Consider the following 27,973-nt stretch of genomic DNA (forward strand, 5'->3'; position numbering starts at 1 on the left):
ACTATTCACCACTATACTCATGTATTTTAGCCTGTCTCTGGCACATATTAGGAACTCAATAAACATTTGTTGCCTGAAGTGTTCCTAGCAAATACTCCTCCTCACCCCAGCCCTGCTGGCCTCGGTACCAGAGAGCACTGGGGATTCCTAACTGGTGTCTGTGGGAATCTCTGTGCTAACAAACGTGTGGGTTTTTCTGTTTGTTTGTTTTTTTTTCCCTGTTGTTATTGACATTGCAAAGGGTCACTTTGGTGCCAACATTGAAACAACTACAATGAGCCCCTGTTTCAAAAAAATGGCCCCTGTCCTTCGCAGGGCTATGGAAGAAACAAGGAGGCCAGGTACAAAAGTTGAGTCAGAATGAAGTCAGTTGCTGCCTGTAGTGTGACAGTGAGGATTAGCAAACCATAATGTGGAAATTTTTTTCAAAGCTAAGAATTGTTAAGCATTGTGCAGTCAGCACTTCTTAGAGTGATTTATGAAGTTGAACAACTTTTGATTTCCTTTTGAAAACCATCACTTGAGCTGTAGTCATTCATCAGTTCATTTGTTTGGACAGCACTTCTCTTTTAGGCTTTAGCATGTGCCAGATCTGGCATGTGCTAGGTGTGCCAGACGATGTGTGCCAGAAGCCCATGGCCAAGTAGAGAGTCTGCCCAAGGACTGCAAGGCTGACTCTAAGAGGGCAGTGTTTGTGAATCCATTTGGTTAAAGTCTGTCTCTTGCTGCTAGACAGTAAAGCCCCAGGAAGCCAGGGGATACATTTTGGTCTTGCTTCGTACTGAATCCCCAGTGCTAAATGGTGCCTAGTCTGTAGTTGTTCAGTCGCTTAGTCGTGTTTGACTTTGCAATCCCATGGACTGCTGCACGCCAGGCTTCCCTGTCCTTCACCATCTCCCTGAATTTGCTCAAACTCACGTCCACTGAGTCAGTGATGCCATTCAACCATCTCATCCTCTGTCACCCCTTCTCCTCCTTCCTTCAATCTTTCCCAGCATTAGGGTCTTTTCCACTGAGTCAGTTCTTTGCATCAGATGGCCAAAGTAGTGGAGTTTCTGCTTCAGAATCAGTCCTTCCAATGAGTATTCAGGACTGATTTCCTTTAGGATGGACTGGTTGGATCTCCTTGCAGTCCAAGGGACTCTCAAGAGTCTTCTCCAACACCACAGTTCAAAAGCATCAATTCTTCGGCGCTCAGCTTTCTTTATAGTCCAACTCTCACATCCATACAACACTACTGGAAAGATCATAGTTTTGACTAGATGGACCTTTGTCAGCAAAGTGATGTCTCTGCTTTTAATATACTGTCTAGGTTTGTTATAGCTTTTCTTCCAAGGAGCAAGTGTCTTTTAATTTCATAACTGTAATTACTGTCTGCAGTGATTTTGGAGCCCAAGAAAATAAAGTCTGTCACTGTTTCCATTGTTTCCCTATCTATTTGCCATGAAGTGATGGGACCGGATGCCATGATCTTAGTTTTTTGAATGTTGAATTTTAAGTCAGCATTTACACTCTCCTCTTTCACTTTCATCATGAGGCTCTTTAGTTCCCCTTCACTTTCTGCCATGAGAGTGGTGTCATCTGCATATCTGAGGTTGTTGATAATTCTCCTGTCAATCTTGATTCCTGCTTGTGCTTCATCCAGCCCAGCATTTCCCATGATGTACTCTGCATATAAGTTAAATAAGAAGGGTGACAATATACAGCCTTGACGCACTTCTTTCCCCTTTTGAACCAGTTTGTTGTTGCATGTCTGGTTCTAACTGTTGCTCCTTGACCTGCATACAGGTTTCTCAGGAGGTAAGTAAAGTGGTCTGGTATTCCTATTTCTTAACGAATTTTCTAAAGTTTGTTGTCATCCACAGGGTCAAAGGCTTTAGTGTAGTCAATAAAGCAGATGTTTTTCTGGAATTCCCTTGCTTTTTCTATGATCCAACTAATGGTGGCAATTTGATCTCTGGTTCCTCTGCCTTTTCTAAATCTAGCTTATACATCTGGAAGTTCTCAGTTCGTGTACTATTAAAGCCTAGCTTGAAGGATTTTGAGCATTACTTTGCTAGTATGTGAAATGGGTGCAATTGTACAGTAGTTTGAACATTCTTTAGCATTTCCCTTCTTTGGGATTGGAATGAAAACTTACGTTTTCCAATCCTGTGGCCACTGCTGAGTTTTCCAAATTTGCTGGTCTGTAATAGGCACCCAATATATATTTGCAGAATGAGAGAAGGGGTGTCATCTAAAAGAGATTAAAGGGACCTCCCTGGTGGTCCAGTGGTTAAGAATCCACCTTCCAATGCAGGGGACACTGATTTGATCCCTGCTTGGGGAACTAAAATCCCACATGCCCTGGGGCAACTAAGCCCACAGGCTGCAACTAGAGAGAAGCCGTTGCCTTCTGCAATGAAGATCTGGTATGCTGCAACAAAAAACCAACACAGCCAAAAAAAGAGAGAAAGTATCTAGCCCAGAAGGTCCCATAAGGAAATTCTACCATATACTTAAAGGAGTATATTTTAAAAATGAAAGAGATTTTAAAAACATGTTATGGGGGTTGGAGAGGTAGAGCTTAGTCTCAGCTGGAGACATCACCTGATTAAAACCTTGCGGGGGGAGGGGGGGGACTGTCAAAATTAGGGTTAATGTTCCCACTGTTGCTCTCAGACCCATTTTATAGATGAGAAAACTGTCACAGGGAGAGGGATTTGCCCAGGGTCACACAGTGTTATTCTGTCTGCCCTCTGACTGATAAGGATAAGAGGCTTATGGAAGCTTCCTGATGGGAGAGACTGACTGTGGGGGAAACTGGGTCTTGTTCTGATGGGTGGGGCCATGCTCAGTTAATCTTTAATCCAATTTTCTGTTGATGGGCAGGGCTGTGTTCCTTTCCTGTTGTTTGACTGGAGACCAGCTATGGTGGAGGTAATGAAGGTAATGGCGACCTCCTGTAAAAAGTCCTGTGCATGCACTGCCACACTCAGTTCTTCCGACCCTGAGGCAGGCCACCGCTGACCCATGCCTCTGCCGGAGACTCCTGGACACTCACCGGCAAGTCTGTGTCAGTCTCTTGTGGGGTCACTGCACCTGGACACTCACAGGCAAGTCTGTGTCAGTCTCTTGTGGGGTCACTGCACCTTTCTCCACACAAGGTTTTGTTTGTGCCCTCCAAAACTCTGTTTCGCCAGTCCTGTGCAAGTTCTGTAATCAAATCCCACTGGCCTCCAAAGTCAAATTCCCTGAGGGTTCTCCATCCCTTTGCCAGATGCCCAGGTTGGGAAATCTGTTGTGGGTCCTAGAACTTTCTTAACAATGCGAGAATTTGTTTGGTATAATTGTTCTGCAGTTTGTGCATCATCTACTTGGTGGCTCTATGGTGGGGTTAATGGCGACCTCCTCCAAGAGGGTTTATGCCACACCCAGGTCTGCTGCATCCAGAGCCCCTGCCCCCGTGGCAGGCCACTGCTGACCCTTACCTCTGCAGGAGACACTCAAACCCTCAAAGGCATGTCTGGTTCAATCTCTGTGGAGTCTCCTGGTACACACAAGGTTTTGTTTGAGTCCTGTGAGCATCTCTGGCGGGTATGGTGTTTGATTCTAAACGTGATTTTTGCCCCTCCTACCATCTTGCTGGGGCTTCTCCTTTGCCCTTGGACGTGGGGTATCTTTTTTTGGTGGGATCCAACACTCTCCTGTTGATGGCTGTTCAACAGCGAGTTGTAATTTTGGAGTTCTTGCAGGAGAACGTGCCTTGTCTAATTCAATGAAATTATGAGCCATGCTATGTAGGGTCACCCAGGACGACGGGTCATGGTGGAGAGTTCTGACAAAATGTGGTCCACTGAAGAAGGCACTGGAAAACCACTTCATTATTCTTGCCTTAAGAACCCCATGAACAGTATGAAAAGGCAAAAAGATATGACACTGAAAGCTGAATTCCCCAGATCGGTGGGTGCCCAGTATGCTACCGGAGAAGAGCGGAGAAATAACACCAGAAAGAATGAAGAGATGGAGCCAAAGTGAAAACAATGCCCAGCTGTGGATGTGACTGGTGATGGAAGTTAAGTCTGATGCTGTAAAGAACAATATTGCATAAGAACCTGGAATGTTAGGTCCATGAATCAAGTAAATTGGAAGTGGTCATACAGGAGATGGTGACAGTGAACATTGACATTTTAGGAATCACCGAACTAAAATGGACTGGAATGGGCAAATTTAACTCAGATGACCATTATATCTACTACTGAGGGCAAGAATCCCTTAGAAGAAATGGAGTAGCCATCATAGTCAACAAAAGAGTCTGAAATGCAGTACTTGGGTGCAATCTCAAAAACGACAAAATGATCTCTGTTCGTTTCCAAGGCAAACCATTCAGTATCACAGTAATTCAAGTCTATGCCCCAACCAGTAATGCTGAAGAAACTAAAGTTGAATGGTTCTATGAAGACCTACAAGACCTTCTCAAACTAACACCCAAAAAAGATGTCCTTTTCATCATAGGGGACTGGAATGCAAAAGTAGGAAGTCAAGAGATGCCTGGAGTAACAGGCAAATTTGGCCTTGGAATACAAAATGAAACAGGGTAAAGGCTAACAGAGTTTTGCCAAGAGAATGCTCTGGTCATAGCAAACACCCTCTTCCAACAACACAAGAGAAGACTCTATACATGGACATCACCAGATGGTCAATACTGAAATCAGATTGATTATATTATTTGATTAGACCCTTTGGAGATGGGAAAGGATTACCCACTCCATTATTCTGGCCTGGAGAATTCCATGGACTGTAGAGTCCATGTGGTCACAAAGAGTTGGACACAGCTGAGCTACTTTCACAACATATTGTTTGCAGCCAAAGATGGAGAAGCTCTATACGTCAGCAAAAACAAGACCAGGAGCTGACTGTGGCTCAGATCATGAACTCCTTATTGCCAAATTCAGACTTAAATTGAGGAAAGTAGGGAAAACCACTAGACCATTCAGGTATGACCTAAATAAAATCCCTTACAATTATACAGTGGAAGTGACAAATAGATTCAAGGGATTAGATCTGATAGAGTGCCTGAAGAACTATGGACAGAGGTTCTGACATTGTATAGGAGGCGGTGACCAAGACCATCCTCAAGAAGAAGAAATACCAAAAGGCAAAATGGCTGTCTGAGGAGGCCTTACAAATAGCTGAGAAAAGAAGGGAAGCTAAAGGCAAAGGAGAAAAGGAAACATATACCCATTTGAATGCAGAGTTCCAAAGAATAGCAAGGAGAGATAAGAAAGCCTTCCTCAGGGATCAATGCAAAGAAATAGAGGAAAACAACAGAATGTTAAAGACTAGAGATCTCTTCAAGAAAATTAGTGATACCAAGGGAATATTTCATGCAAGGATGGGCACAATAAAGGACAGAAATGGTGTGGACCTAACAGAAGCAGAAGATATTAAGAAGAGGTGGCAAGAATACACAGAAGAACTATACAAAAAAGATCTTCACGACACAGATAACCAGGATGGTGTGATCACTCACCTAGTGCCAGGCATCTTGGAATGCGAAATCAAGTGGGCCTTAGGAAGCATCACTATGAACAAAGCTAGTGGAGGTGATGGAATTCCAGTTGAGCTATTTCAAATCCTAAAAGATGATGCTGTGAAAGTATTGCACTCAATTTGCCAGCAAATTTGGAAAACTCAGCATCATCCGGTCCCATCAATCATGGCAAATACATGGGGAAACAATGGAATCAGTGACAGACTTTATTTTTGGGGGCTCCAAAATCATTGCAGATGGTGACTGTAGCCATGAAATTAAAAGACACTTGCTCCTTGGAAGAAAAGCTATGACCAACCTAGACAGCATAGTAAAAAAGCAGAGACATTACTTTGCCAACAAAGGTCCATCTAGTCAAATCTATGGTTTTTCTAGTAGTCATGTATGGATGTGAAAGTTGGACTATAAAGAAAGCTGAGCACTGAAGAATTGATGCTTTTGAACTGTGGTGTTGGAGAAGACTCTTGAGAGTTCCTTGGACTGCAAGGAGATCAAACCAGTCCATCATAAAGGAGATCAGTCCTGAGTATTCATTGGAAGGACTGATGCTGAAGGTGAAACTCCAATACTTTGGCCATCTGATGTGAAGAACTGACTCATTGGAAAAGACCCTGATGCTGGGAAAAATTGAAGGCAGAAGGAGAAGGGGACGACAGAGGATGAGATGATTGGATGGCATCACCGACTCAATGAACATGAGTTTGAGCAAGCTCTTGGAGTGGTAACGGACAGGGAGGCCTGGCATGCTGCAGTCCATGGGGTCACAAAGAATCAGACATAATTGAGCGACTGAACTGAAAAGAACTGAACTAAACTGAACACAGTGTTATGGGCAGCATTTTGCTCCTCCCCCCACTTCATATGTTGGAGTCTTAACTCCTAGTACCATATAATGTGACTGAATTTGGAAGTGGAGTCTTAAAGAGAGAAGTTCAAATGAAGTCATTTTAGGGCCCTAATCCATTATGACTAGTGTCCTTATAAGAAGAGGAGATAGAGTGCAGATAACACGCACAGAGGGAGTGTGAAGACACGGGAAGAAGATAGCCATCTGAATCCAAGGAGAGCAGCCTTAGAAGAAACAACCCCACTGACACCGTAATCTTGGATTCTTGCCTCTAGAATTGTGAGAAAAATAAATTTCTGCTGTTTAAACCAGTCAGCCTGTGGTACTTTGTTATGGCAGCTCTAAGCCAACTAATATAGACAGTAAATAATGGCAAAGTTTGGACTGGAAGCCAGGTCTGCTGAGTGTGTGTCCTCAGCCCTTTATATGGACACCTCCAGCTGGTCGATTTGGTACTCTCTCCATCACCCACTGCTGAGGAGGACAATAACAATGACAACAATAGCTAACCCACATACAGGGCCTATCAGGTTCCATGCACTCCTCTACGTACTTTACGTACAATGGCTCATTTAATTCTCCCAACAGCCCTGTGAAGTAAGTCCTATCATTTTACCATTTTTATATTTTACAGATTAGGAAACTGAAACACAAAGAGATTGAGCAACTTGCCTAAGATCGTATGACAACTCAGTGGGGATTTAGGCCCAGGCGGTCTGCTCTAGGAACATGCCCCCTACCATTAGGATATTCTCCAGTGCTGTGTCAACATGCTAAGCCAGAGGCATTTTCAAAGATGACCAGTAAGGATGGCATTTCAAGGCCTCACTGGGTTTGCTTTCCTTCAGCCATTAGCTGCAGATATACCCATCCCAATCTGAAGTAGCTCAGTAGAGGCATTTAAAAAAAAAAAAAGAGCAGACTTGAAAGTGAAACAACCAAATCACTTCTGCCAAATCACTTTGCAGTAAGAGACATGGGTTAGAATCCTTTCTCCACCACTTACCAGCTGAGTGATTTGGGGTTTATGGAATCAGTCTGAACCACAGTTTCTCCTTCTGGAAACATAGCAAGTGATCAATAAACAGAGCTCTTGTTAAGTGAAATGACCATGACCAAAGGCTCTCTCCTCTGTGAAACCTTGTCCAATGTCTCATCCTAGGGTGTTCAGATTGATTGCTTGCTCCACTGACTTGTCTCAAGGAAAGTTGCTTGCACTTCTATTTGCCACTTAATTTATCCTTCCTTGTATCATAGAAGTTGATGACACACCTATCCACCCACCCATCCACTCAGTAAAATTGTACCAAGCTTTCCATGTCCCAATGCTGTGCCAGGCACCAGGAGTTCACAGGTGGATATGATAAGGCCCCAGTCTTGAAGACCTTGGGCTTTTGGGGCAACTCAGAACTGCTGCTGCTGCTAAATCACTTCAGTGGTGTCCAACTCTGTGTGACCCCATAGACGGCAGCCCGCTAGGCTCCCCTGTCCCTGGGATTCTCCAGGCAAGAATACTGGAGTGGGTTGCCATTTCCTCCTCCAATCAATGAAAGTGAAAAGTGAAAATGAATTGGCTCAATCGTGTCCTACTGGTAGCGACCCCGTGGACTGCAGCCTACCAAACTCCTCCATCCATGGGATTTTCCAGGCAAGAGTACTGGAGTGGGGTGCCATTGCCTTCTCGGGACTGGATGTTCCCAATAGGTAGTGGCACTATAATAATAATAATAATAACAATAATAATAATAATAATAACAGTAAAGCTTTACAATTATACTGTATTACAATATTTATCACAGGAAAAACCAGCACTTTGTTTACTTTCTGGACATTTATTTTATGGTTTAGAACCATTTTAGTAGAATAGAGTAGACATAATTCTTTCAATCCTTTTCCCATTTAACTTCCAAAGGTTTGGTTTGGCAACAGATACATTAAGGAATAATTGAGAAGACTGTATTAAATGCTGGGCTAGAAGAAGCCCTAGTGTTTTCTGGAGGCTGAGGTAGGAGAGCCCCATTGCCCCAGTGGACTCCCAAGGGCAGAAGCTAAGTCTTCACCTAGCTTCATATCTGTCCTTCAGGCTGAATAGAGGTTAGGTGTCAGCTACTTCAATGCAGTTCACAAAAGGGCATGGGGAGCGCGGATGGGGGCTCTTCCCAATCCACCTGAGCAATGGAACTCATATATTTTTTTCTTTTCCCGAGGAAACAGCCCCAGAGATGAAAGAGACTTGCCCAAGATCACAGGAACAGAGAGTGGCAAATGCTTTAATAGTTAACATTTATTGGTTCCTTCTTAGGTCAGACATTGGCTAAGGAGCTTTACATGCTTTATTTCGTTTAATCCTTATGACAATTCTGTGAAATAGGTACCCTCGTCTTCTCCATTTCACAGATGTGGAAATTGAGGTAAAGCTAAGAGACGATTTCACAAGGCCATTTAACTATTAAACAGCCACGTCCCGATTTGCACTCGGCAGATGGTGGTTGACGTTGGAATAACAGCCAGATCCTGGACCTGTACTAGCGGCAGGATGAGGCGTGCGGACAGGTGGACACCTACCTGGGCAAGCAGTGCACAGCCTTGGCCAGCGGCTTTTAGCACCGGCGTGGGCGGGGCGTGGGCGTGGCCTCCGACTCGCAGTTCTCCACTAGCCTCCCTGGCAGCGCGCGAGTCCCGCCCCCAGCCGAAAGGAGGACAGGGATTGGCTTTTTCGAGGCCGATTGACGGCGCAGCGCTCGAGCCAAGGAGGCGGTGGAGGCGGAGTCACAGGAGGAAGTGGGAGTAGAGAAGGCTCGAGGCGGGCTGGCCAGCGGGCCGCCGCCGCCACTTTGTCGAGTCGCCGCCGCCACTGGGGAGATGGAGGGGCCGGGACTGGGCTCGCAGGTGAGTGCGGTTGGGCGCAAGCGTCTCCGGGGCCCGGCGGGTAGCTGAGGCGATGAGGAGACGGAGAGCTTGGGTGTGAGGTAGCTCTCAGAGGGGCCTCAGGGAGCGGAGGGGCAGGGTCCAGGGAGGGGGAAGCCTGGAAACGCCGAGAATGATGCAGGGAATTCTCTCCGAGGCGACCGGGAAGAAAAGGCGAAGACATAGGGATGAGTGCCATACCGGCTTTCCCTCATCCACCTTAGGGCCGGGACCGCTGTGGGCCTGTGAGGGGAGGGAAGCCGTTCCTGGGAGAGGTGTCAGGTGACACACCTGAGTTGGACCAGCCCTTCGTGACCTTGGCCTGAAGTCTGGGAGGTTTTATTCATTTCTTTTTCGGCCGAGGCGCCTGGGAACCTGCCTTCGCCCCACCCAGCCCTGTTCTAGCTCCCTATTTCCATATCCTTGCTTACTCCTTGGAGTATCTGAGGCTGTTTTTTTAGGCCGGAGAAAGCGGGGTGGAGAGGGAGGTGCGTTATAGCTATCTGCAGAATCCCAAAGGACTCTGTGTGTGGCGGAGGTCGTGCTGGAAGCCAAATGTAGTTTCAGAAAACAGGAGGTGCTAATGGGGAGTGACAGGAGGTACATGTTAGCTCCACGAGAACTAGATTTTTGTCCTTTTTGTTTGTGGTCCTGAGCATATATGGATGTTTACTTAGTATTTGTTGAATATATGAAAAATACTCAGGTTCAGCCAGAGTCTAGTGAGTTCTTAGCATATATATACACCAAATGCTTTTGTGTGCATTATTTAGTTACAGAATTGAAGCATCCTTAAGGTGATAGAATCCCCATTTACAGATGAGAAAACTGAAGCTGTCTCCAGCTGGAGTGAATTGGGTAGTAGATTTTTCTGTCCCTAAGTGGGATTCAAGCAGTTTGAAATGATTGGCTTAGTTGCCCTCTCTAAAAAAACATCTTTGCCATCTTGAGAATGTTCCTCATGCTCCCCCTTTCCCTCCATTCTTTCACCAAGCTGATGTAAGATTAAGTGAGGAACAAAACAGGAGGGAAATTGTCAAATGTTCTTGCATTTTGATAGAATAAAAAAGGTTTGCAAGCAGACCAGATATTACGAAAGAGTGTAGAACCTTCACATGGAAATTGTCTTGTTTGTTTTCTTCCCCCGTAGAGTTTCAAGGAAAAGTTAGTAGGAGTAATTATTATATCTTAATTACTACCACTCATTTACAGAAGCCTTTAAGTGCTTAAACTTCATTACCTGGTGCTTCAGGAAAGATTGCCCTGCTTGAATTCCCTGCCACATGGAGGGAGAGCATGATTCAGAGGTTGAGATTAAATGGGACAGGGTAGAGATCATTGTTGTTGTTAATAATAATTGCTATTAACTTTTTCAATAATAATGTAAAGATCTTACCTGTATACGATGCTCTACAGTTTGCAAAATACTTCTGTATTCTTAATCCTCATTGTGACTCTGTGAGGTTGGGAGGGATTGTTACTACAGTTTTAAAAATTAGAATTGAGGCTCAAAATGTTGGGAGTCATGGAATTTCCCTGGTGGTCCAGTGGTTAGGACTTAGTGCTTTCACTACCGTGGCTCAGGTTCATTCCCTGGTTGGGGAACTGAGGATCCTGCAGGCTTTGTGGTGAGGCAAAAAAAAAAAAAAAAAAAAGAGTCGTCATTTGTTAAAAGGCAAATAGCTGCTAAGTGACAGAGCCAAGACCTCATTCCTTTTACCAGGGGTTAAGCATTGTTACAGGTGCTGGAGATTAATTGGTGAATGAAACAGACAAGAACATTCCTGCTCTGATTGAATTTGGTTCCTCTGATTCCAGCTGAAAGGGTTTTTTTTTTTTTTTTTTTTTTTACCAGAATTTGCCTTTACTCTCTGGCCCCCAGTTTCCTCTCTGACCTCATTTTTTATTAATACTGCTTTCTTGCTCAATGAACCAAAGCCGCTCTGGCCCCAAGGCCTTTGTACTTACTATTCGCTCTATCTAGAAAACTCTTTTCTCATATGTTCACATGGCTTACTCCCTCCACTTTTGTAAGGTCTTGACACAAATGTCACAGCAATGTTGGCAGGCCCTCCCCATCATAGCCACTATCAGCAACATTCCCTAGCCTCCTTCCTTCCTTTATGTTTCTTCTCAGCATTTAATGTCATTAACATACTCTGTAAATAATTGCCCAGTGAATAAACTTGGACACTTAACTCTGTTAATACAGAGTATTTGTTAATGCCATGAGAAGTATTAATGGCTATCTGTCTGATCTCTCTTTCTTTGTTTTATTTGATAATCGTCAGGATTTTGAGCCTCATGAGAGTTTAAATATGGTTTTCTAAATCTTGGTTTTCTATTTAGTTAATTAACTTTAATGGTACTTATATACTATATAGAAAAAGTAATTGGATTCAAGGTATCTCCACATGAAAAATACCTCTTATATCTTAACTGTGTTCCAGTCATCTACTACTGTGTAACAAATCATCCCAAATCATAGCAGTCAGGATTTTGGCCAGGGTAAAGCAGGGATAGTTTGTTTCTGTTCCACCATGTCTGGAACCTCTGCTGGAAAGACTTGTCCCCTGGGATGACTCAGGCTGGTATCATTTGGTGGTACCCTCAGTCACACGTCATGATGATTTTGAGCAGGGACACCTGCACGTGGCCTGGGCCTCTGGAGAGCATGGCAGCTGGGTTCCAAGAGTGAATATTTCAAGAGACAGAAAGAGGAAGCTGCTGGTTTCTGAGGCCTGAGCCTGCCGAGCATCGCTGGCCGAGTGTCACTTCTGTGGTATTTTATTATTGGAGTAGTCAGAGAGCTCAGATTTGAGAGGGAAGGACGTAGATTCTTTCCTCTTGATGGAGAAGTATCAAAGAACTTGGGGACTTTGTTATAACAATCACCACAGAAGTATTCATAGCTGTCTTATAGAATTTTATAATATCTTGTTCTGCTTTTTCTGCTCCTTGTGGAGGAGAGTATTCAGCTAGCTACAAGTCTTTTTTTTTTTTGGTATTCCTGCCCCTCCTTTTCTTTTTCTTATTTTGAACTGTGTCTATTGTGTTCAGGGTCATATCAAGGTGTTTCTTGAACAGTGACTGACACACAGTAGGCATTCAAGAAACACCTGGTGAATGAATGAATGAATGGATTGTAGCAAGAATTTTGTCTTATTCATCCTTTATCCCTAAGTACCTAGTACCCTGACTGGTATACAGTAGGTGTTCTTTACATTTCCCTGAGTGAATGATTAACTCTTATGAGTTTGCTGGTGTCTGTTGCTCGATCTATTCTATTACCCTAATATTGTAGGCAGCCATATATCAGTTAGGCTTCCACTGCCATGAAGAGTGTTTGCTTATGCGGTGATGCCTTTACCGGTATACATGTCAATAATAACTACTGTAACAGCTCTTCTTAGAACCGTAAACATGGATTTGGAAATAACTTTATAGCTACATTGATGTCCTATCATTTTACAAATGTAGAAACTGAAGCCCAAAATCAGGTAGATGATTAGCTACCATCATACAGCCAACCTGAATTCTGAGACTTGGACCTTGTTCTCATGGAGATTACCTTTCAACATGGTAAAAAGGAAACAACTAGAGAAAAGTTAAAAAAAACCAGCAAGTAATTTCTAAGAAGGATGTAGGATCGCAACAAACTTTGCTTTAACTTTTGTGTTGGGACTACATGGTGGTTTTCTGTAAACATTTTATGTGACTGTCCTGAAGTTAACCTCCCCGCAAAGCAGGTCATTTCCTTTCTCACCTGTAGCTCTTATGGCAGAATTTTGAGAGTGAGTGATATCTAGAGCAAAGAACATAGCTTACAGCTGTGTCCTCTAAGCTTTTTGATCATGCAGTCCTATCAGTAAAGCAGTTTTGGGCTTGCACCCCTAGAGTAAACCACCTGCAATATGAAAAGCAGGAATTAAAGTTTTCATTGTTGTATGATGACTTGTATTGTGAGATTAAGGGAATGATGAGAGGCATGTGCACTGCATGCTGGCTGGAAGCTGAGGCCTCCAGCTGCACAGTCAAGATCATCCAGATAATACTGACCGCAGTTTGCTGTCCCTTGTTGGCCCCTGACCAGTTAACTTACGTGTTAACAGGGATGATCCTGGGGCATGTGGTGAGCTGGGACGTAAAAAGTTCAGCTCCTCTGATGTACCTGGGGCCTGGGAGAAGGAGCCAGTCTCCAAATCCACATTATCATGTTATTACTGGATTTGACAGTGTGTTTCTCAGTTGTACTCGTAAGTGAATAGCTCAGTATATACTCATGGTAAGGTTTTGAGTTAAAAATACTGAATATAAGTCTGCTTCAGATCAGCCTTTTTGATAATTTGAACATTTGTTTGGAGGGAGGCTGGCCTTCTGTTAGATCAGATCAGACCGTCTCTGTTGCACTTGTGGCCAGTGAAGAGCACCCGTTACAACAAGTGTCAGCTCTGCCGTCTTCTTGTTTGCTTGACTTTGTATCAGTACTACTGTTATTATTTCAGTTCATAGTTTCTTTGGAGTAATCAGTGTAAGCCACTTGCTTATTTTGGGAAGGATAGTTTTAAAATTAGTTAGTAGTTAAAATTAGGTAATATACCTTGAGAATTACTTAGCCTGATGAATGCCGCAATATGGTGAAGGTCCCATTGTAACCCCTGTGGGTGTGGACCTTTACGCTGCCCCCAAGTTACCTTGTAAACAGACCATGAGGAGTGACCTGCTGGATATACAGATCGCATGAGTCCTCCAGGACTAAAAACTCATAAAGATTAAAGAAGACAAATTTATAAACTTTTGTGGCTTTCCCTCCCCGCTTTGTAAAACATATAGAAGTCATTATAACAGCAACTTTAACATTTTCTTCTGTTCCCGAATGGGTTACTGAGTGCTTGGCCTGGAGTGCACTTGCCTCGCTTTGTTGGCTTTGAAACCAGGCTTTGAGTTTATGTAATCACTTTTAGCTTTTACTCTGATTTGGATTGAGGCAAAAACGACATGAACACAAGGTACCTCCTGTTGTCTATCCTTGGTCACCAATTTTTGCCGTTCCATCACATACTGCTTCAGTTACCACTTGAAGTATCTCTTTGTCTCTGACTCAGCTGCCCCGTTAGACTTAAGCTCCTAGAGGATATGCACTGATGTCTTGTGTTCTAGCATAATGCTTTGCATGTCATAAAAACACAGTAATTAATTGCTGAACAAACTGTTGATAATAAATAAATGCTCTTTATATTGAAATGTGTAATCCTCTTCAACTTTCTGCATGAAAGATGAAACTGATGTCCTTAAAGCCCTGAGGCATAATGAGAAGTAATACATTTTTATCTATATAATATACAACATTTATTTGTGATGAAAAATCTGTATATAAAGAAAGGCTTAATCTTCTTAATGTATAAATGGAAAAAAGATACATAATCCACTAGAAAAACAGACTATGAAAAGGCAACCCACAAAGAGAAAATATGAGACAATAAACAATAAACAACTAGGGGCCCGTGAAATGCAAAGCAGGTTGCCATGTTTTTTAGCCATCAGATTGGAAAGATTGTAAAAAGATTGGTAATATTCAGTTATGGGGAGGTTTTGGGAAAAAGAACACTTATACTTGCTGCTGGGAATGTGAATTAGGGAAGATAATTGGTGAGTATCTGTTTATGTTTAAAATACATATATATTTTTTTGACCCAGCAGTTCTGTGTTGGTGAATCAATGTTAGAGAATGTATACAATGTTAATTATAGGGTTGTTTAGAGAGTGAATGCTAAAATCAGCTTGCATGTCTAACGTCTAATTATGCTAGATCTTTACAATGGAATAATATTCCATTGTAAACAACAACTGTAAACAGTTGTTTATTGTAGACAAACAAACAACTATTGTTTACTGACCCCAGGGCTGTACATGATATATTGTTAGGTGAGACAGGCAAGTTGATGAATAATTATGTAATCAAATCCCATGTTTGAAGATGTTTTGTTAAATATAAGAAGAAAATCATAAAAACCTGTGTAAACTCTATGATGTTATATATATATTAAAGTATATACAGATAGTGAGGAAGGATATATACCAAACTGTTAATAATAGTATCTCTACTGGTACAAGATTGGGAGGGAAAGAGTATAGAATATCAGCTAAAGTGCTCAGGTCTGTAATTGCTGGAGCTTTAAAATGAGTGTGATTTACTTTATGATTTAAAAAATTTTAAGTTTTATATAAAAAGCAGACTGATTTCTCTGTTATCTACATCTGCTGTTTATTGAGACTGAAGAAATTCTGAGTAGAGTTTAACTCTTTCCTTGATCCCTGTCTTCTTTCAGTTGGAGGTAGTTATAATTACTGTGATGTGGTGAAGAGAATCCCGATGTCCTTTTGATGTTTTAATCTCATTACGTATATGTTTATATTTATCTGTGTGAGTGTGTGCATGTAAATAAGAGTGCCATGCAGTGAGGTTGAATTTACCAGAGAAGTCAGAACTTGTGTATTCAAAAAACATTTGTGATTCTAGCTCTGGCTAAGGAGCAAAGAACCCTCCAACATGTCTGTCCCCTTGAATGGACTGAATAGAATAGAATGCTCTTTAAGGATTCGCAGAAGAAAATTGTAGCAGGCAGAGCAGGGGGAAAGACCAGAATTTGAAAAACCACTGAACCAGGAGCTAGTTTGCCTTTTTCCCATCTGAGTCCCCTCCTCTCCTCCACCCCCCACCCTGGGACTTGAACCCTGGCAGTGAGCATCCCTGCAGACAGGAGTGCTCATGGAGAAGTCCTCTAGTTCAGGTTCAAGAAGCAGGAAAGTGGTCTCCTGGCAGCACAAGCACCTGAAACTCCAAGGGAGGAGAACTTCCTCTCTGAGCAGAGGAGTTGTGGTCCCAAGGCAGTGGTTGTTAGAAGTGACAGCAGAAGCGTGATCAATGAAAGAAAAAAAAAATCGCTATATTATACTTCATTGAATTAAAAATGTTTGCTGTATGAAAGAGACTTAAGAAATGGGAAGATAAGCTACAGATGGGTAGCTTTGTATATTTACAAATTTGTATATTTGTATAAAAATTTGTATATTTACAAATCACATATCTGACAAAGGACTTACTTATGTCTAGCGTGTGTAATGTAAGGAACTCTCAAAACTTAGCAATAGCCCAATTGAAAAAATGAGTAAAAAGACAGTTCACCAAAGAAGATATACAGATAGCAAATAGCACATGAAATGACACTCAGCCCCCGTTAGCCATTAGGGATATTCAGTCTGAGGCCTGATGAAACACTACTACACATCTATTATACTGACGAGAGAGTATCATTGCCAGAGGTTGCAGAGCAAGTGGGACTCTCGTAATTGCTAATGGCAATGCAAAGTGGTCCAGCCACTCCGGAAAACGATTTGGCAATTCCTTATAAATTTAACGTCTACTTACCAGATGGTCAAGTAAATTTCACTGTTAGAGAAGCAAAACATATGTTCACACAAAATGTATGTTTATAGCAGCTCCATTTATAATTGCCAGAAGCTGGAAACAACCCAGGTGGGTTGTTTAAATGGATAAACTGTGATACATTCATGTAATGGAATACTATATAGCAGGAAAGGAACTATTAATAACATACAGTAACTTGGATGAGTCTCAGCATTATGCTGAGTGCAAGAAGCCAGTCTTAGAAAGAAGATTATATTCTGCATTATTCCATTGTTTGACAGTCTGGGAAAGAAAAAAGTAAGTAATGAAGAACATATCCATGGTTGCCAGGAGCTGAGGTAGTTGAGCTAGAGATGTGGCTTAAAAGGAATATCCCAAGGGTGTCTCTTGAGGTGTTGGACCTGTTCTGGATCCTGATTTTGGTAGTGATTACAAGACTCCACATGTGTTAAAACCCACAGAACTATACACCAAGAGGTCACTTTAACTGTAAGATAACTTAGAACAAAAGTACTGATCACTTAATGAGTAACCTCTTGAGGGAATGTGAACTTCTTTCAGTAAATCTATCATTTCTTTAATCTCTTTTGGAACTCCTGGAGAATTGATGTAAGCACATTTCACGTATCTTCAGTTTTCTATTCCTGATGTGTATTCATCCTTTCAGAGTTGTTTTTAAACAATGAGACTTCCCTAGTGGCTCAGGCGGTAAAGCATTCTACCTGCAGTGCGGGAGACCTGGGTTCGATCCCTGGCTCAGGAAGGTCTCCTGGAGAAGGGACTGGCAACCCACTCCAGTGTTCTTGCCCACCCCCACCCCCCACCCCCCAAAAAGGGGCTCAAGGGGACATGGACTTCCCTGGTGGCTCAGATGGTAAGGTGTCTGCCTACAATGCGGGAGACCCGGGTTCGATCCCTGGCTCAGGAAGATCTCCTGGAGAAGGGACTGGCGACCCACTCCAGTGTTCTTGCCCACCCCCACCCCCCACAAAAGAGGCTCAAGGGGACATGGGCTTCCCTGGTGGCTCAGATGGTAAGGCGTCTGCCTACAATGCGGGAGACCCAGGTTCGATCCCTGGGTTGGAAAGATCCTCTGGAGAAGGAAATGGCAGCCCACTCCAGTACTCTTGCCTGGAAAATCCCATGGACGGAGGAGCCTGGTGGGCTATACAGTCCATGGGGTCGCAAAGAGTCAGACACGACTGAGCGACTTCACTTTAAACAATGAGAAGTTGTTCAGAGACAGGTCTGGTGAGTAAGATGGATAAAAGTCTGGTAACAGCTTTATGGTATCTTTACCATAGATGAGATTATAAAATAAAAAGCCAGTTTGGATTTCCAGGAATGATTTGCTAGATATTTGGTGTGAACCTCTCCCTTAAATGCAACTAAACATGCTGGATACAGTAGAAAGTCTTTTTAAGTATTTTATATTGTATATGCTATTGTAAATCTTAAAAAAGATCCCTTCGGGTTTTCTGTGTGTATGATCATGTTGTCTGCAGATAAAGGTGGATTTGCTTCTTTTCTAACCTGTATGCACTTTTTCTTTCCTTTGCTCTTGCTCTGGCCAGGACTTCATTGCACTGTTGATGACAAGTGGTGATAGTGGGCATTCTTGTTTCGTCTCAGTCTTTACACTTAAAGCATTCAGTCTTTTACTGTTACGTGTGTGGTAGCTGTAGATTTTTAAAAAATGATTCATTTATTTTTGGCTGTTCCGGGTCTTTGTTGCCGCGTGCGGGCCTTTCTCTAGTTGCGGAGGGCAGGGAACGGCTCTCTGTTGCGGCACGTGGGCTTCTTGTACGGTGACTTCTCATTGCATTTAGGCTTCAGTAGTCGGGCTACATGGGCGCAGTAGCTGTGGTTCCCAGACGAGAGCACAGGCGCAGTAGCTGTGGTGCGTGGGCCTAGCTGCTGGCAGCATGTGGGATCTTCCCAGACCAGGGGTCATACCCGTGTCTCCTGCATTGACATGTGCGTTCTTTACCATTGAGCTGCCAGGGAAGCCCTGTAGATTTCTTATAAATGCTCTTTATCAGGTTGAGGAAATCCCCTTCTTTCCCTAGTGTGGGAAGAGTGTTTGTCATGCATGGGTGTTGCATTCTGTCAAAGGCTTTTGTTCTGCTGAATTGAGTATCTTTATTTTGTGAAGATGATGGATTATACTGATTCCTTTTGAAATGTTTAAGCTTGGTTGTAATGTATATTATGCTTTTTATATTTGAATCACTGAATACAATTTTGCTGACATTTCATTAGGATCTTTACATGTATATTCATGAAGGGTATTAAGTCTGTAGTTTTTGTTACTGAGAATGTCTGTTGGTTTTATTTTCGTGATCATGCTGCCTCCCAAAATGAGCTAGGAAGCAATCCCTCTGTATTCTGAAGGAGTTGGTATCATTTCTTCCCTGAATGTTTTCCTAATGTTTGCTGGTTAAAAGTTATGTGGGCCTGGAGTTCTTTTGTTTTTGTTTGATGGGAAGTTTTTGTTTGTTTAATACTTTTATTTATTTACTTGGCCACGCCAGGTCTTCACTGTGGGATGTGAACCCTTCGGTGTGGCGTGTGGGGTCTAGTTCCCTGACTAGGGATCAAACCTGGGCCCCCTGCATTGGGCGCACAGAGTCTTAGCCACTGGACTACGGGGAAGTCCCTACTGGGAAGTTTTACAATTATGAACTCAATTTCTTTAATAGATAAAGTGCTACTCATTTCTTTTTAATTCCATTTTGATAACTTGTGTGTTCTGAGAAAATTTTTTGCATTTCATTAGGTCATTGAATTTAATGGCATAAACATGATCACAAAAGTCCCTTATTACCCTTTTAGTGTTTGCAGAATCTTATAACTGTGTCCTCTTTTTTAAACCTACTATATGTCATTGACATCTTTATTTTTGGTCAGTCTGGAGGTTTATCAATTTTATTGATTTATTATTTCCAAAGAACCAGCTTTTTAAAGAAAAACTTTACACTCTATGTTTTTCTTTTTTTTTTTCCTAGTAATTTTTATTTATTTATTTTGGTTGCCCTAGGTCTTCATTGCTTTGGCGGGCTTCTGAATTTCAGCAGTCAGGGGCTACTCTTCATTGCAGTGTGTGGGCTTCTCATTACAGTGGCTTCTCTTGTTGTGGAACACAGGCTTAAGGCGTGTGGGCCTCAGTAGCTGTGGCTCGTGGGCTCTAGAGCGTGGGCTCAGTAGTTGTGTCACACAGGCCCAGCTGCGCTATGGCCTGTGTAATCTCTCGACCACAGATGGAACCATGGGCAGATTCCCTTCTACTGCACTACCAGGGAAGTCCCAAGAACAGCTTTTGGTTTCAGTGATTCTGCATTTTTTTTCTTTTTTATGTTTCATGGATTTCCCTATCCTTATTGTTTCATTCATTCTACTTTGGGTTTACTTTCCTTCTCTAGATTCTTAAGGCAAAAACTTAGGTCATTTGTTTTAGTTTCTTCTTTTTTTCCCACTCAGTTCAGTTTAGTCGCTCAGTCATGTCCGACTCTTTGTGACCCCATGGACTGCGGCACACCAGCCTCCCTGTCCATCACCAACTCCTGGAGCTTACTCAAACTCATGATCATTGAGTCAATGATGCCATCTAACCATCTCATCCTCTATTGTCCCATTCTCCTCCCGCCTTCAATCTTTCCCAGCATCAGGGTCTTTTCCAATGAGTTGGTTCCTCGAATCAGGTGGCCAAAGTATTAGAGTTTCAGCTTCAGCATCAGTCTTTCCAATGAATATTCAGGACTGATTTCCTTTAGGATGGACTGGTTGGATCTCCTTGCAGTCCAAAGGACTCTCAAGAGTCTTTTTCCCATTATAAGGATTTAAAGCTAAACATTTACTGTATTTACAACTGTGTTGTTTAGTTTCCAAATATTCTACATATCCTTTCATTATTGATTTTTAATTTAATTCCAGCTGTGGCCAGAGAACATACTTTGTATGAATTTAACCCATATAAGTTTATTGAGACTTGTTTTATGGCCCAGTATATTATCTGTCTTGGTGAATAGTCCATGTGTACTTGGAACACATATCTCTTCTGTTGTTGGGTGGGATTTTATGAAAATGTCAGTTGGATCCAGTTGGTGGGTAGTGTTACGTCTTCTTGGTGGGGCAGCGGTAAAGAATTGCCTGCCAGTGCAGGAGACAGGGTAGACGAGAGTTTGATCCCTGGGTACCCTGGAGTAGGAAATGACAACCCACTCCAGTATTCTTACCTGGAGAATCCCATGGACAGAGGAGCCTGGTGGGCTACAGTCCATGGGGTCCCAAAGAGTCGGACACGACTGAGTGAGCACACACACATGCGTCTGTTTCTGATTTCTCTCCTTTTCTAGTAGCTGAAAGATGTACTAAAATACTCAACTCTAATAATGAATTTTCCTGTTTTTCTTTTTTGCTCATGAATTTTGAAGTTCCTTTTGGGTGCACATGTGTTTAAGATTGTTATATCTTCTTGATTAATTGCCTTCTTTAATGTTTTGAAAAGTCCCTCCTTATCTCTGGTAATATTTCTTGTGCTGATGTCTGCTTTGTCTTATATTAATAGAACCATTGAATTCCTTATGCTTATTTTGTTTTTGCATGGCATATCTCTTTCTATCCTTTATTTTTAACCTATGTATGTTTTTGTATTTAATGTGAGTTTCATGTAGAGGACATGTAGTTTTCTTGGTGTTTGCTTTTTTAAAAATCCAGTCTAACAAACTGTCTTTCATTTGGTTTTCTTTAGGCCATGAGTATTTAATGTGATTATAAACATAGTTTAGTATAAATGTATTACCTTATATGTTTTATTCCTTCTCTGTTCTTTGTTCATTTTCCCTCTACTTTTCCTGCAGTTTGAAAGATACTGAGTATGTTTTAAGTATTTTATTTTATTTCTGCTATTGGCTTATTGCATGACTTTATTTATTTAGAAGTTGCTCTTGGGTTTACTTACCACTGTTTATCTGCAAATACTATTTTAAGAATCTCCTGTAACAATATACTTTTGTTTATTGCCATCAAGAAATTTTAAAATGTGAAAAGTCTGTTATGTTGACCCACGTAATTATACGTATTTACCCATGTAGTTCTGTCACTCTTTATTTCTTTATATTGATTCAGATTTCTGTCTGGTATTATTTTCCTTTAGCCTGAAGAAGATCCTTTTTTATTTCTTGTAAGATAGTGTCTGTTGGCAGTTTTCTTAGCTTTGATTTGTTTGAAAAAAGTGTTTCTTTCATTCCTATTTTTCAAGAATATTTTTGTTAGTGTTTGCATGTTGTTTTTCCTTTAGATTTTTAAAACTGTCTTGCTTTTGTCTTCTGGCTAGTACTTACTGATAAGAATTCTGAGTTCATTCTTTGTTTTTTTGAACATGATGTGTCTTTTTCCATGGACTGCTATCCTTTATCATTGGTTTCGAGTGGTTTGATTATTATATGCCTTGGTGTAATATTATGAGCTTGGTGCTGCTTTGGTTTGTTGAGCTCGTAGGAGCCATGGGTTTATAATTTTCACCAAATTTGGAAGATTTTTGGCTGTTGTTTAGTCAAATATTTAAAAGTATTTCCTCTTCCTCTTCCGGGATTTCATTTATACATTGGGATGTAGCCTTAGGGTGTATTCGCCATGACTTCCTGAAGCAGACGCCTGGTGACCTTCCTGCTCTCAAGAACCATGACCCTCCACCTATTACAAGTAACAGGATACTTTGGTGTCTTTTGCAGATGGCCTTTGTTTTATGACAGAAATATTTGGTTGGTGCAAATGTTATTGCAGCTTCAGACCATGAGTGTTATATCATTATAACTAGGTTCAAGCACATCTTTATTAATCAAAGTATGAACCATTATAGTCAGCATGTTTTTGCCAACAAGAATAAGTTTGTTTATTCCTGTAGTATAAAAATCTGTGCTTTGCAATTCAACAAACTCTTGAAAAACATTTTCTGTCTCCTGCTGGTTTTGGAACGGTTTTCCCTGCAAAAAGTTGTGGAGATGCTTGAAGAAGTGATAGTCATTTGGTGCAGGGCAGGTGACTATGAGGGCTTCCCTGGTGGCTCAGATGGTAAAGAATCCGCCTGCAATGCAGGAGACCCAGGTTCAATCCCTGGGTTGGGAAGATCCCCTGGAGAAGAGAATAGCTACCCACTCCCGTATTCTTGCCTGGAGAATTCCATGGACAGAGGAGCCTGGTGGGCTGGAGTCCGTGGAGTTGCAAAGAGTCAGACACAGTGAGCAACTAACACTTTGACTTCAGGTGAATGTGGTGGATGAGGCAAAGCTTTGTAGCCCACGTTGTTCAACTTTTGAGGTGTTGCTTGTGCGACGTGTGGTCGGGCATTGTCATGGAGAAGAATTGGGCCCTTCGTGTTGACCAATGCCAGCTGCAGGGGTTGCAGTTTCCTATTCACCTCATCAATTTGCTGAGCATACTTCTCTGATGTAATGGTTTCACAGGGGTTCAGAATGCTGTAGTGGATCAGACTGGCAGCAGACCACCAGACTGACCATGACCTTTTATTTTGATGCAAGTTTGGCTTTGGGAAGTGCTTTGGAGCTTTTTCTCAGTCCAACCACTGAGCTGATTGTCACCCAGGGTTGTATGGAATCCGCTTTTTGTCGCATATCACAATCACAATAAAAAAATGGTTTGTTGTTGTTGTGTAGAATAAGAGAAGATGACACTTCGAAACGATTTTTTTGATTTGCAGTCAGCTCATGAAACACCCACTTATTGAGCTTTTTCAGCTTTCCAGTTTGCTTCAAATGCTGGATGACCATAGACTGGTCGATGTTGGGTTCTTCAGCACCTTCTGTAGTTGTAAGAGGAGTAGCTTGATGATGGCTCTCCGTTGGTCGTTGTCAACTTTCAACAGCTGTCCACTGCACTCTTCATCTTCAAGGCTCTCGTCTCCTGTGCAAAACTTCAGAAGCACCACTGCACGTACTGTTTGTTAGTTTCTGAGCCAAGTGTGCTGTTGATGTTGCAAGTTGTCTCTGCTGCTTTATGATCCATTTTGAACTTGAATTAAAAAATAACTGGAATTTACTTTTTGTCTAACATAATTTCATAGTCTAAGATAAATATAAACATCAGGTAATAAGTCATTAGCAACAAAACCAAGTGAGAAGTATGCATTAAAGTGATGTATAACAACCACTGATGTATAACAACCATTATTCGAAGTGTTATTTGAGAATGTATTCCAGTGTTGAAAGGCAGAGTTCAACAGTGCAAAACCACAATTACTTTTGCACCAACCTAATACCTAATTTGGAATTTTCTAATATTAAGCATCTAATCCTAGTGAATAGAATTAAAAGGAAAATCTTCTGTAGGCTATACCTCTAAGAATGAAAAACAAATCATTTAACTGATAGATATTGTCGATAGTACCAGATGCTTTATGATGCAGTTGATTGTGACATTGATTCTCTTGCTGTGCCTCGTCAAGTTACTCTTTCTCTTCAGTGCAGGAATCACAGCCATGGCCCCTACCCTCCAGGATTTGGCCGACATGGAGTCTGTGCACATGAAAACAAAGAACTTGCCAAGGCGAGAGAAGCTCTTCCTCTTATAGAGGATTCTAGTAACTGTGACATTGTAAAAGCTACTCAGTAAGTCTGCCTAATGCTTTGCTTTATCCTTAGTTTCTGTTGAGTTACAATAACCTATGTGCAGTTCATGGCACTCACGTGTACACCTTCCTCCCTTCATACTCCAGTGATATATGTTTGTCATACCAGCATCGGAGCGTTTGATACAGTGCACCTTAGTTTTTTATTAATGGTCTCTTCCATTAGATTGTGAACTTCTGAGCAAAAGCATGTCTTTTCCATCTTTGTAACCCCAGCGCTTTTGCACAGTTTCTGTATTGTATTAGGTTCTCAATAAGTGTTCATTGAGTAAGCAGATGGTTTTAAATGACACTCATGCTAGACTCTGAGTTTGAAATACACATCTTAGGCTTTTAAACTATACTACAACCTAAATATGAAGATGAGATGAATACAACTCACACATTTATGGGTATTTTAAACATTTATTGATTACTTTCTATGTAGCTATTTTGTTGGGTGCACTAGAAGAAAGTCAGTAAAATAGAAACAGGTTTTCTGACCACTTGAAACTATAGTTTCCAACCACTTGAAACATAGTTGGTTGTTTTGCTTTCACTGAAAATGAAATAATGTTTCGAGTTTCTCCTTAAGATTTCCACCTGTGAGTATTTGCCTTAAATCATTTCCAACATTTTCACCCTCATGGATCTCACTGATTGTTAACATCTACCACATCTCTTGCCATTGAATATGTTTTGAAATATTTTGCCTGTCAGATTATGTTAATTAGTAGGCCACTTAATCAGTAATCAAATATAGGCCTGCCTGTCAGAGCTTCTAATCTGCATGAAAGAAACCAATGTTACTGCACAAACTTGATATAGTTTCTGTCAAAAGTGAAGATGTTTGGTGATTAGTTAACCTGTTTGGCTTTAAACAGACTAATATATTGCTTATGTTTGTTAAAAAGTAATCGACAATTATTTGAATATTCTAATTACTAATTTACAAGAATTCTGGAGGCCCTGGGAACCACTACTTTAGTTGAATATTATTTGAGAATGTTTATATTGTTATATTTATATGAAGATGATAGTGTTCTTAAGGTAAATAGATATTTGCTTTAATTAAAATGGAAACATTTAAATATTTCACTGCTTTCAGTAAAGCTCTGTTACAATAAGTGTGAAAAATTAGGCTACATCATAGGGAATCTCAATAAAAACTCATATATCTTTCCTAAAATTTTCTTCAGGTCTTGGACTTTCTTAAGTGGTTGTGAGAAGATATTTAGGTAGTATTTGGGAAGGGTGAAAAAGAGCTAGTTAGGATAGGTATTTTTGTATTTTCTAAATCATAATGTCCTTAAATAATTTGTACTCTTTATGTTTCTCATGTAAAGGGAGTATCTCTCTTTTTTTGATTACCAATTATTTTTTATTAATTAATTTTTTTTTAATATGTGGAAAATTGGTTTACAATTTTGTGTTGGCTTCTGCGATACAGCAACACAAATCAGTCATAATTATATATATATATATATATATCTCCCTTCTGTCCTGAACCTCCTTCCTCTCCCCATCCCACCCCTCTCGGTCATCACAGGGGAGTATTTCTTTTCCAATAAAATGTTAAAGTTGATATTTAAAAGATGGAGAACGTAAATATATATATGTATCATTATCAACAACTCATTTTCTCTAATATCTTCACTTCTTGTTGTCAGATGGGTATCTGTCTTTTAAAAAATGCCATAAAGACAGGCATGTACACATTTTGATGAGGTGGAAGTTATTTAATAGTGTGGGAAACAGACATTCTGCAATTTGTTTTGATTTTGACCCTTGAAGGCACAGTAAAACATTCAGGTCCCTCTAAATAAAAGTAAGTTTCAAAGAAACTGCATGGTCTACTAGGACTTAATAGTTTCTATTGAAAAGAAATAGAGCTAATGAATGATTTTGAAAATTATTTTAGCATTAAAAAGAGACATTTCTCTCCTGCTTTTCATTCTGATAGTTAAATAGCTCTCTGAATTATCCCTTCAATCATCCCCTCCTTTTCCATTCTTTTCCCTGAGGCTCCCTTTGCTGATCACCTGTCCCTAATACAAGAGCCTCTAAACTGGTCTCTCAGTCTTCACCTCAAGTTAGCTTCCGTATTGCACTAATGTGATCTTTCTTACAGCCCAAAGCCTGAGTGCTTTCTTCTTTAAAACCTGCACTGGCTTCCCCTTGAGCCATAAAGACTAAATTTCACAGCATGGCAGAGAAGGATCATGCAGGCTTTGCCTGCCTCTCCTAGCCTCATCTCTTGCCATTGCCTTTCTTATGCTTTATGCTTCTGCAGTGCTAAATTGCTTATTATTTCTCCAAACATCTGGGTAGTTTCATATCTCTGGTTTTCGTACATGCTGTTACCTCTGCCTGAAATGTCTTCCCTTCATAGCTTGTACATCACGTTCCATCTACTTCAGGAAGAGTTAATCATTCCTTCCTTTTCTGTACCTACACCATGTCCATGTTTTATTGTTGAATTTATCCTGTTCCAGTTTGCTTTTAGTCTCGCTCCCTTATTGTGAGATCATCGCTTGGGCTTTGTTTGATTTGGGGATAAGATTATTGTACAAAATCAGCGCCATGTATTCCTGGTACATAGTGGAAGATCCAGTGAAACTTATTGAAAGAGGAAAACTATGAATGTTAAAAGTTTATTTCAGAAAATCAGGTTCAAGTCCAAATAGATTTATCTGTCTGATCAGCTAGTAGCCAGGTTTACTTCTGTTGTTTGGGTTTACATCCCATCCGCTTTATGAATATCTTTGCTAATTGTTATATTTCTGTGTTGGCTGAAAGACACACCAGATAAAGACATGGTAAAAGAAAAAGACATTTCGATAGCTGAAATTATGTTAATGGTATCAGTTATGCCTTTTATTTTCCATCTTGTTGCAGATACGGCATTTTTGAGCGATGTAAAGAGTTGGTAGAAGCAGGATATGATGTCAGGCAACCAGACAAAGAAAATGTGTCTCTTCTTCACTGGGCTGCCATTAATAACAGGCTGGATCTTGTAAAGTAAGATGGGATATATGTGTGTTAATTAAGTGTGTGTTTTATAATTCTAAACCTTTCCTTCATTTGTCTTTTCTCTTTTCAAGTGCAAGTGTGTATGTTGAGCCACCTCTAATCTGTTATTATAAATGAATCTTTGAACTTTGTGCCATGCACAGTGGTTATCATAGTACTGAAAAGGACCTCAGAGATCATCTGGACCAGGACTCTCGTTGGCCAGAAATAAAAATTAAAAATGAAGTCACAGTTCAGGCAATGAATTTGAACATTTTTGGACATGGAACAATGGGCTGATTCAAAACTGGGAAAGGAGTACATCAAAGCTGTATATTGTCATTCTGCTTATTTAACTTATATGCAGAGTACATCATGCAAAATGCTGGGCTGGATGAAGCACAAGCTGGAGTCAACATTGCTGGTAGAAATATCAATAACCTCAGATATGCAGATGATACCACGCTTACGGCAGAAAGCAAAGAAGAACTAAAGAGTCTCTTGATGAAGGTGAAAGAGGAGAGTAAAAAAGCTGACTTAAAACTCAGCATTCAAAAAACTAAGATCGTAGCATCTGTTCCCATCACTTCATGGCAAATAGATGGGGAAACAATGGAAACA

The 27,973-nt window shown here is 41.1% G+C and overlaps 1 protein-coding gene across 1 annotated transcript in view; it reads left to right on the plus strand.

Annotated features, from left to right (window-relative positions):
- The first annotated feature begins 9,138 nt into the window (after positions 1-9,138).
- Positions 9,139-27,973, plus strand: part of ZDHHC13 (zinc finger DHHC-type palmitoyltransferase 13) — a 51,507-nt gene continuing 32,672 nt past the window's right edge. The window contains exons 1-3 of the mRNA XM_061167919.1: positions 9,139-9,269; positions 24,196-24,341; positions 27,239-27,361. Of these exons, the coding sequence (XP_061023902.1) occupies positions 9,243-9,269; positions 24,196-24,341; positions 27,239-27,361 (296 nt within the window). The 5' untranslated portion in view covers positions 9,139-9,242. The remainder of the gene's footprint in view (positions 9,270-24,195; positions 24,342-27,238; positions 27,362-27,973) is intronic.

This window comes from Dama dama, chromosome 2, assembly GCF_033118175.1.
Source record: "Dama dama isolate Ldn47 chromosome 2, ASM3311817v1, whole genome shotgun sequence".
Taxonomy (NCBI): domain Eukaryota; kingdom Metazoa; phylum Chordata; class Mammalia; order Artiodactyla; family Cervidae; genus Dama; species Dama dama.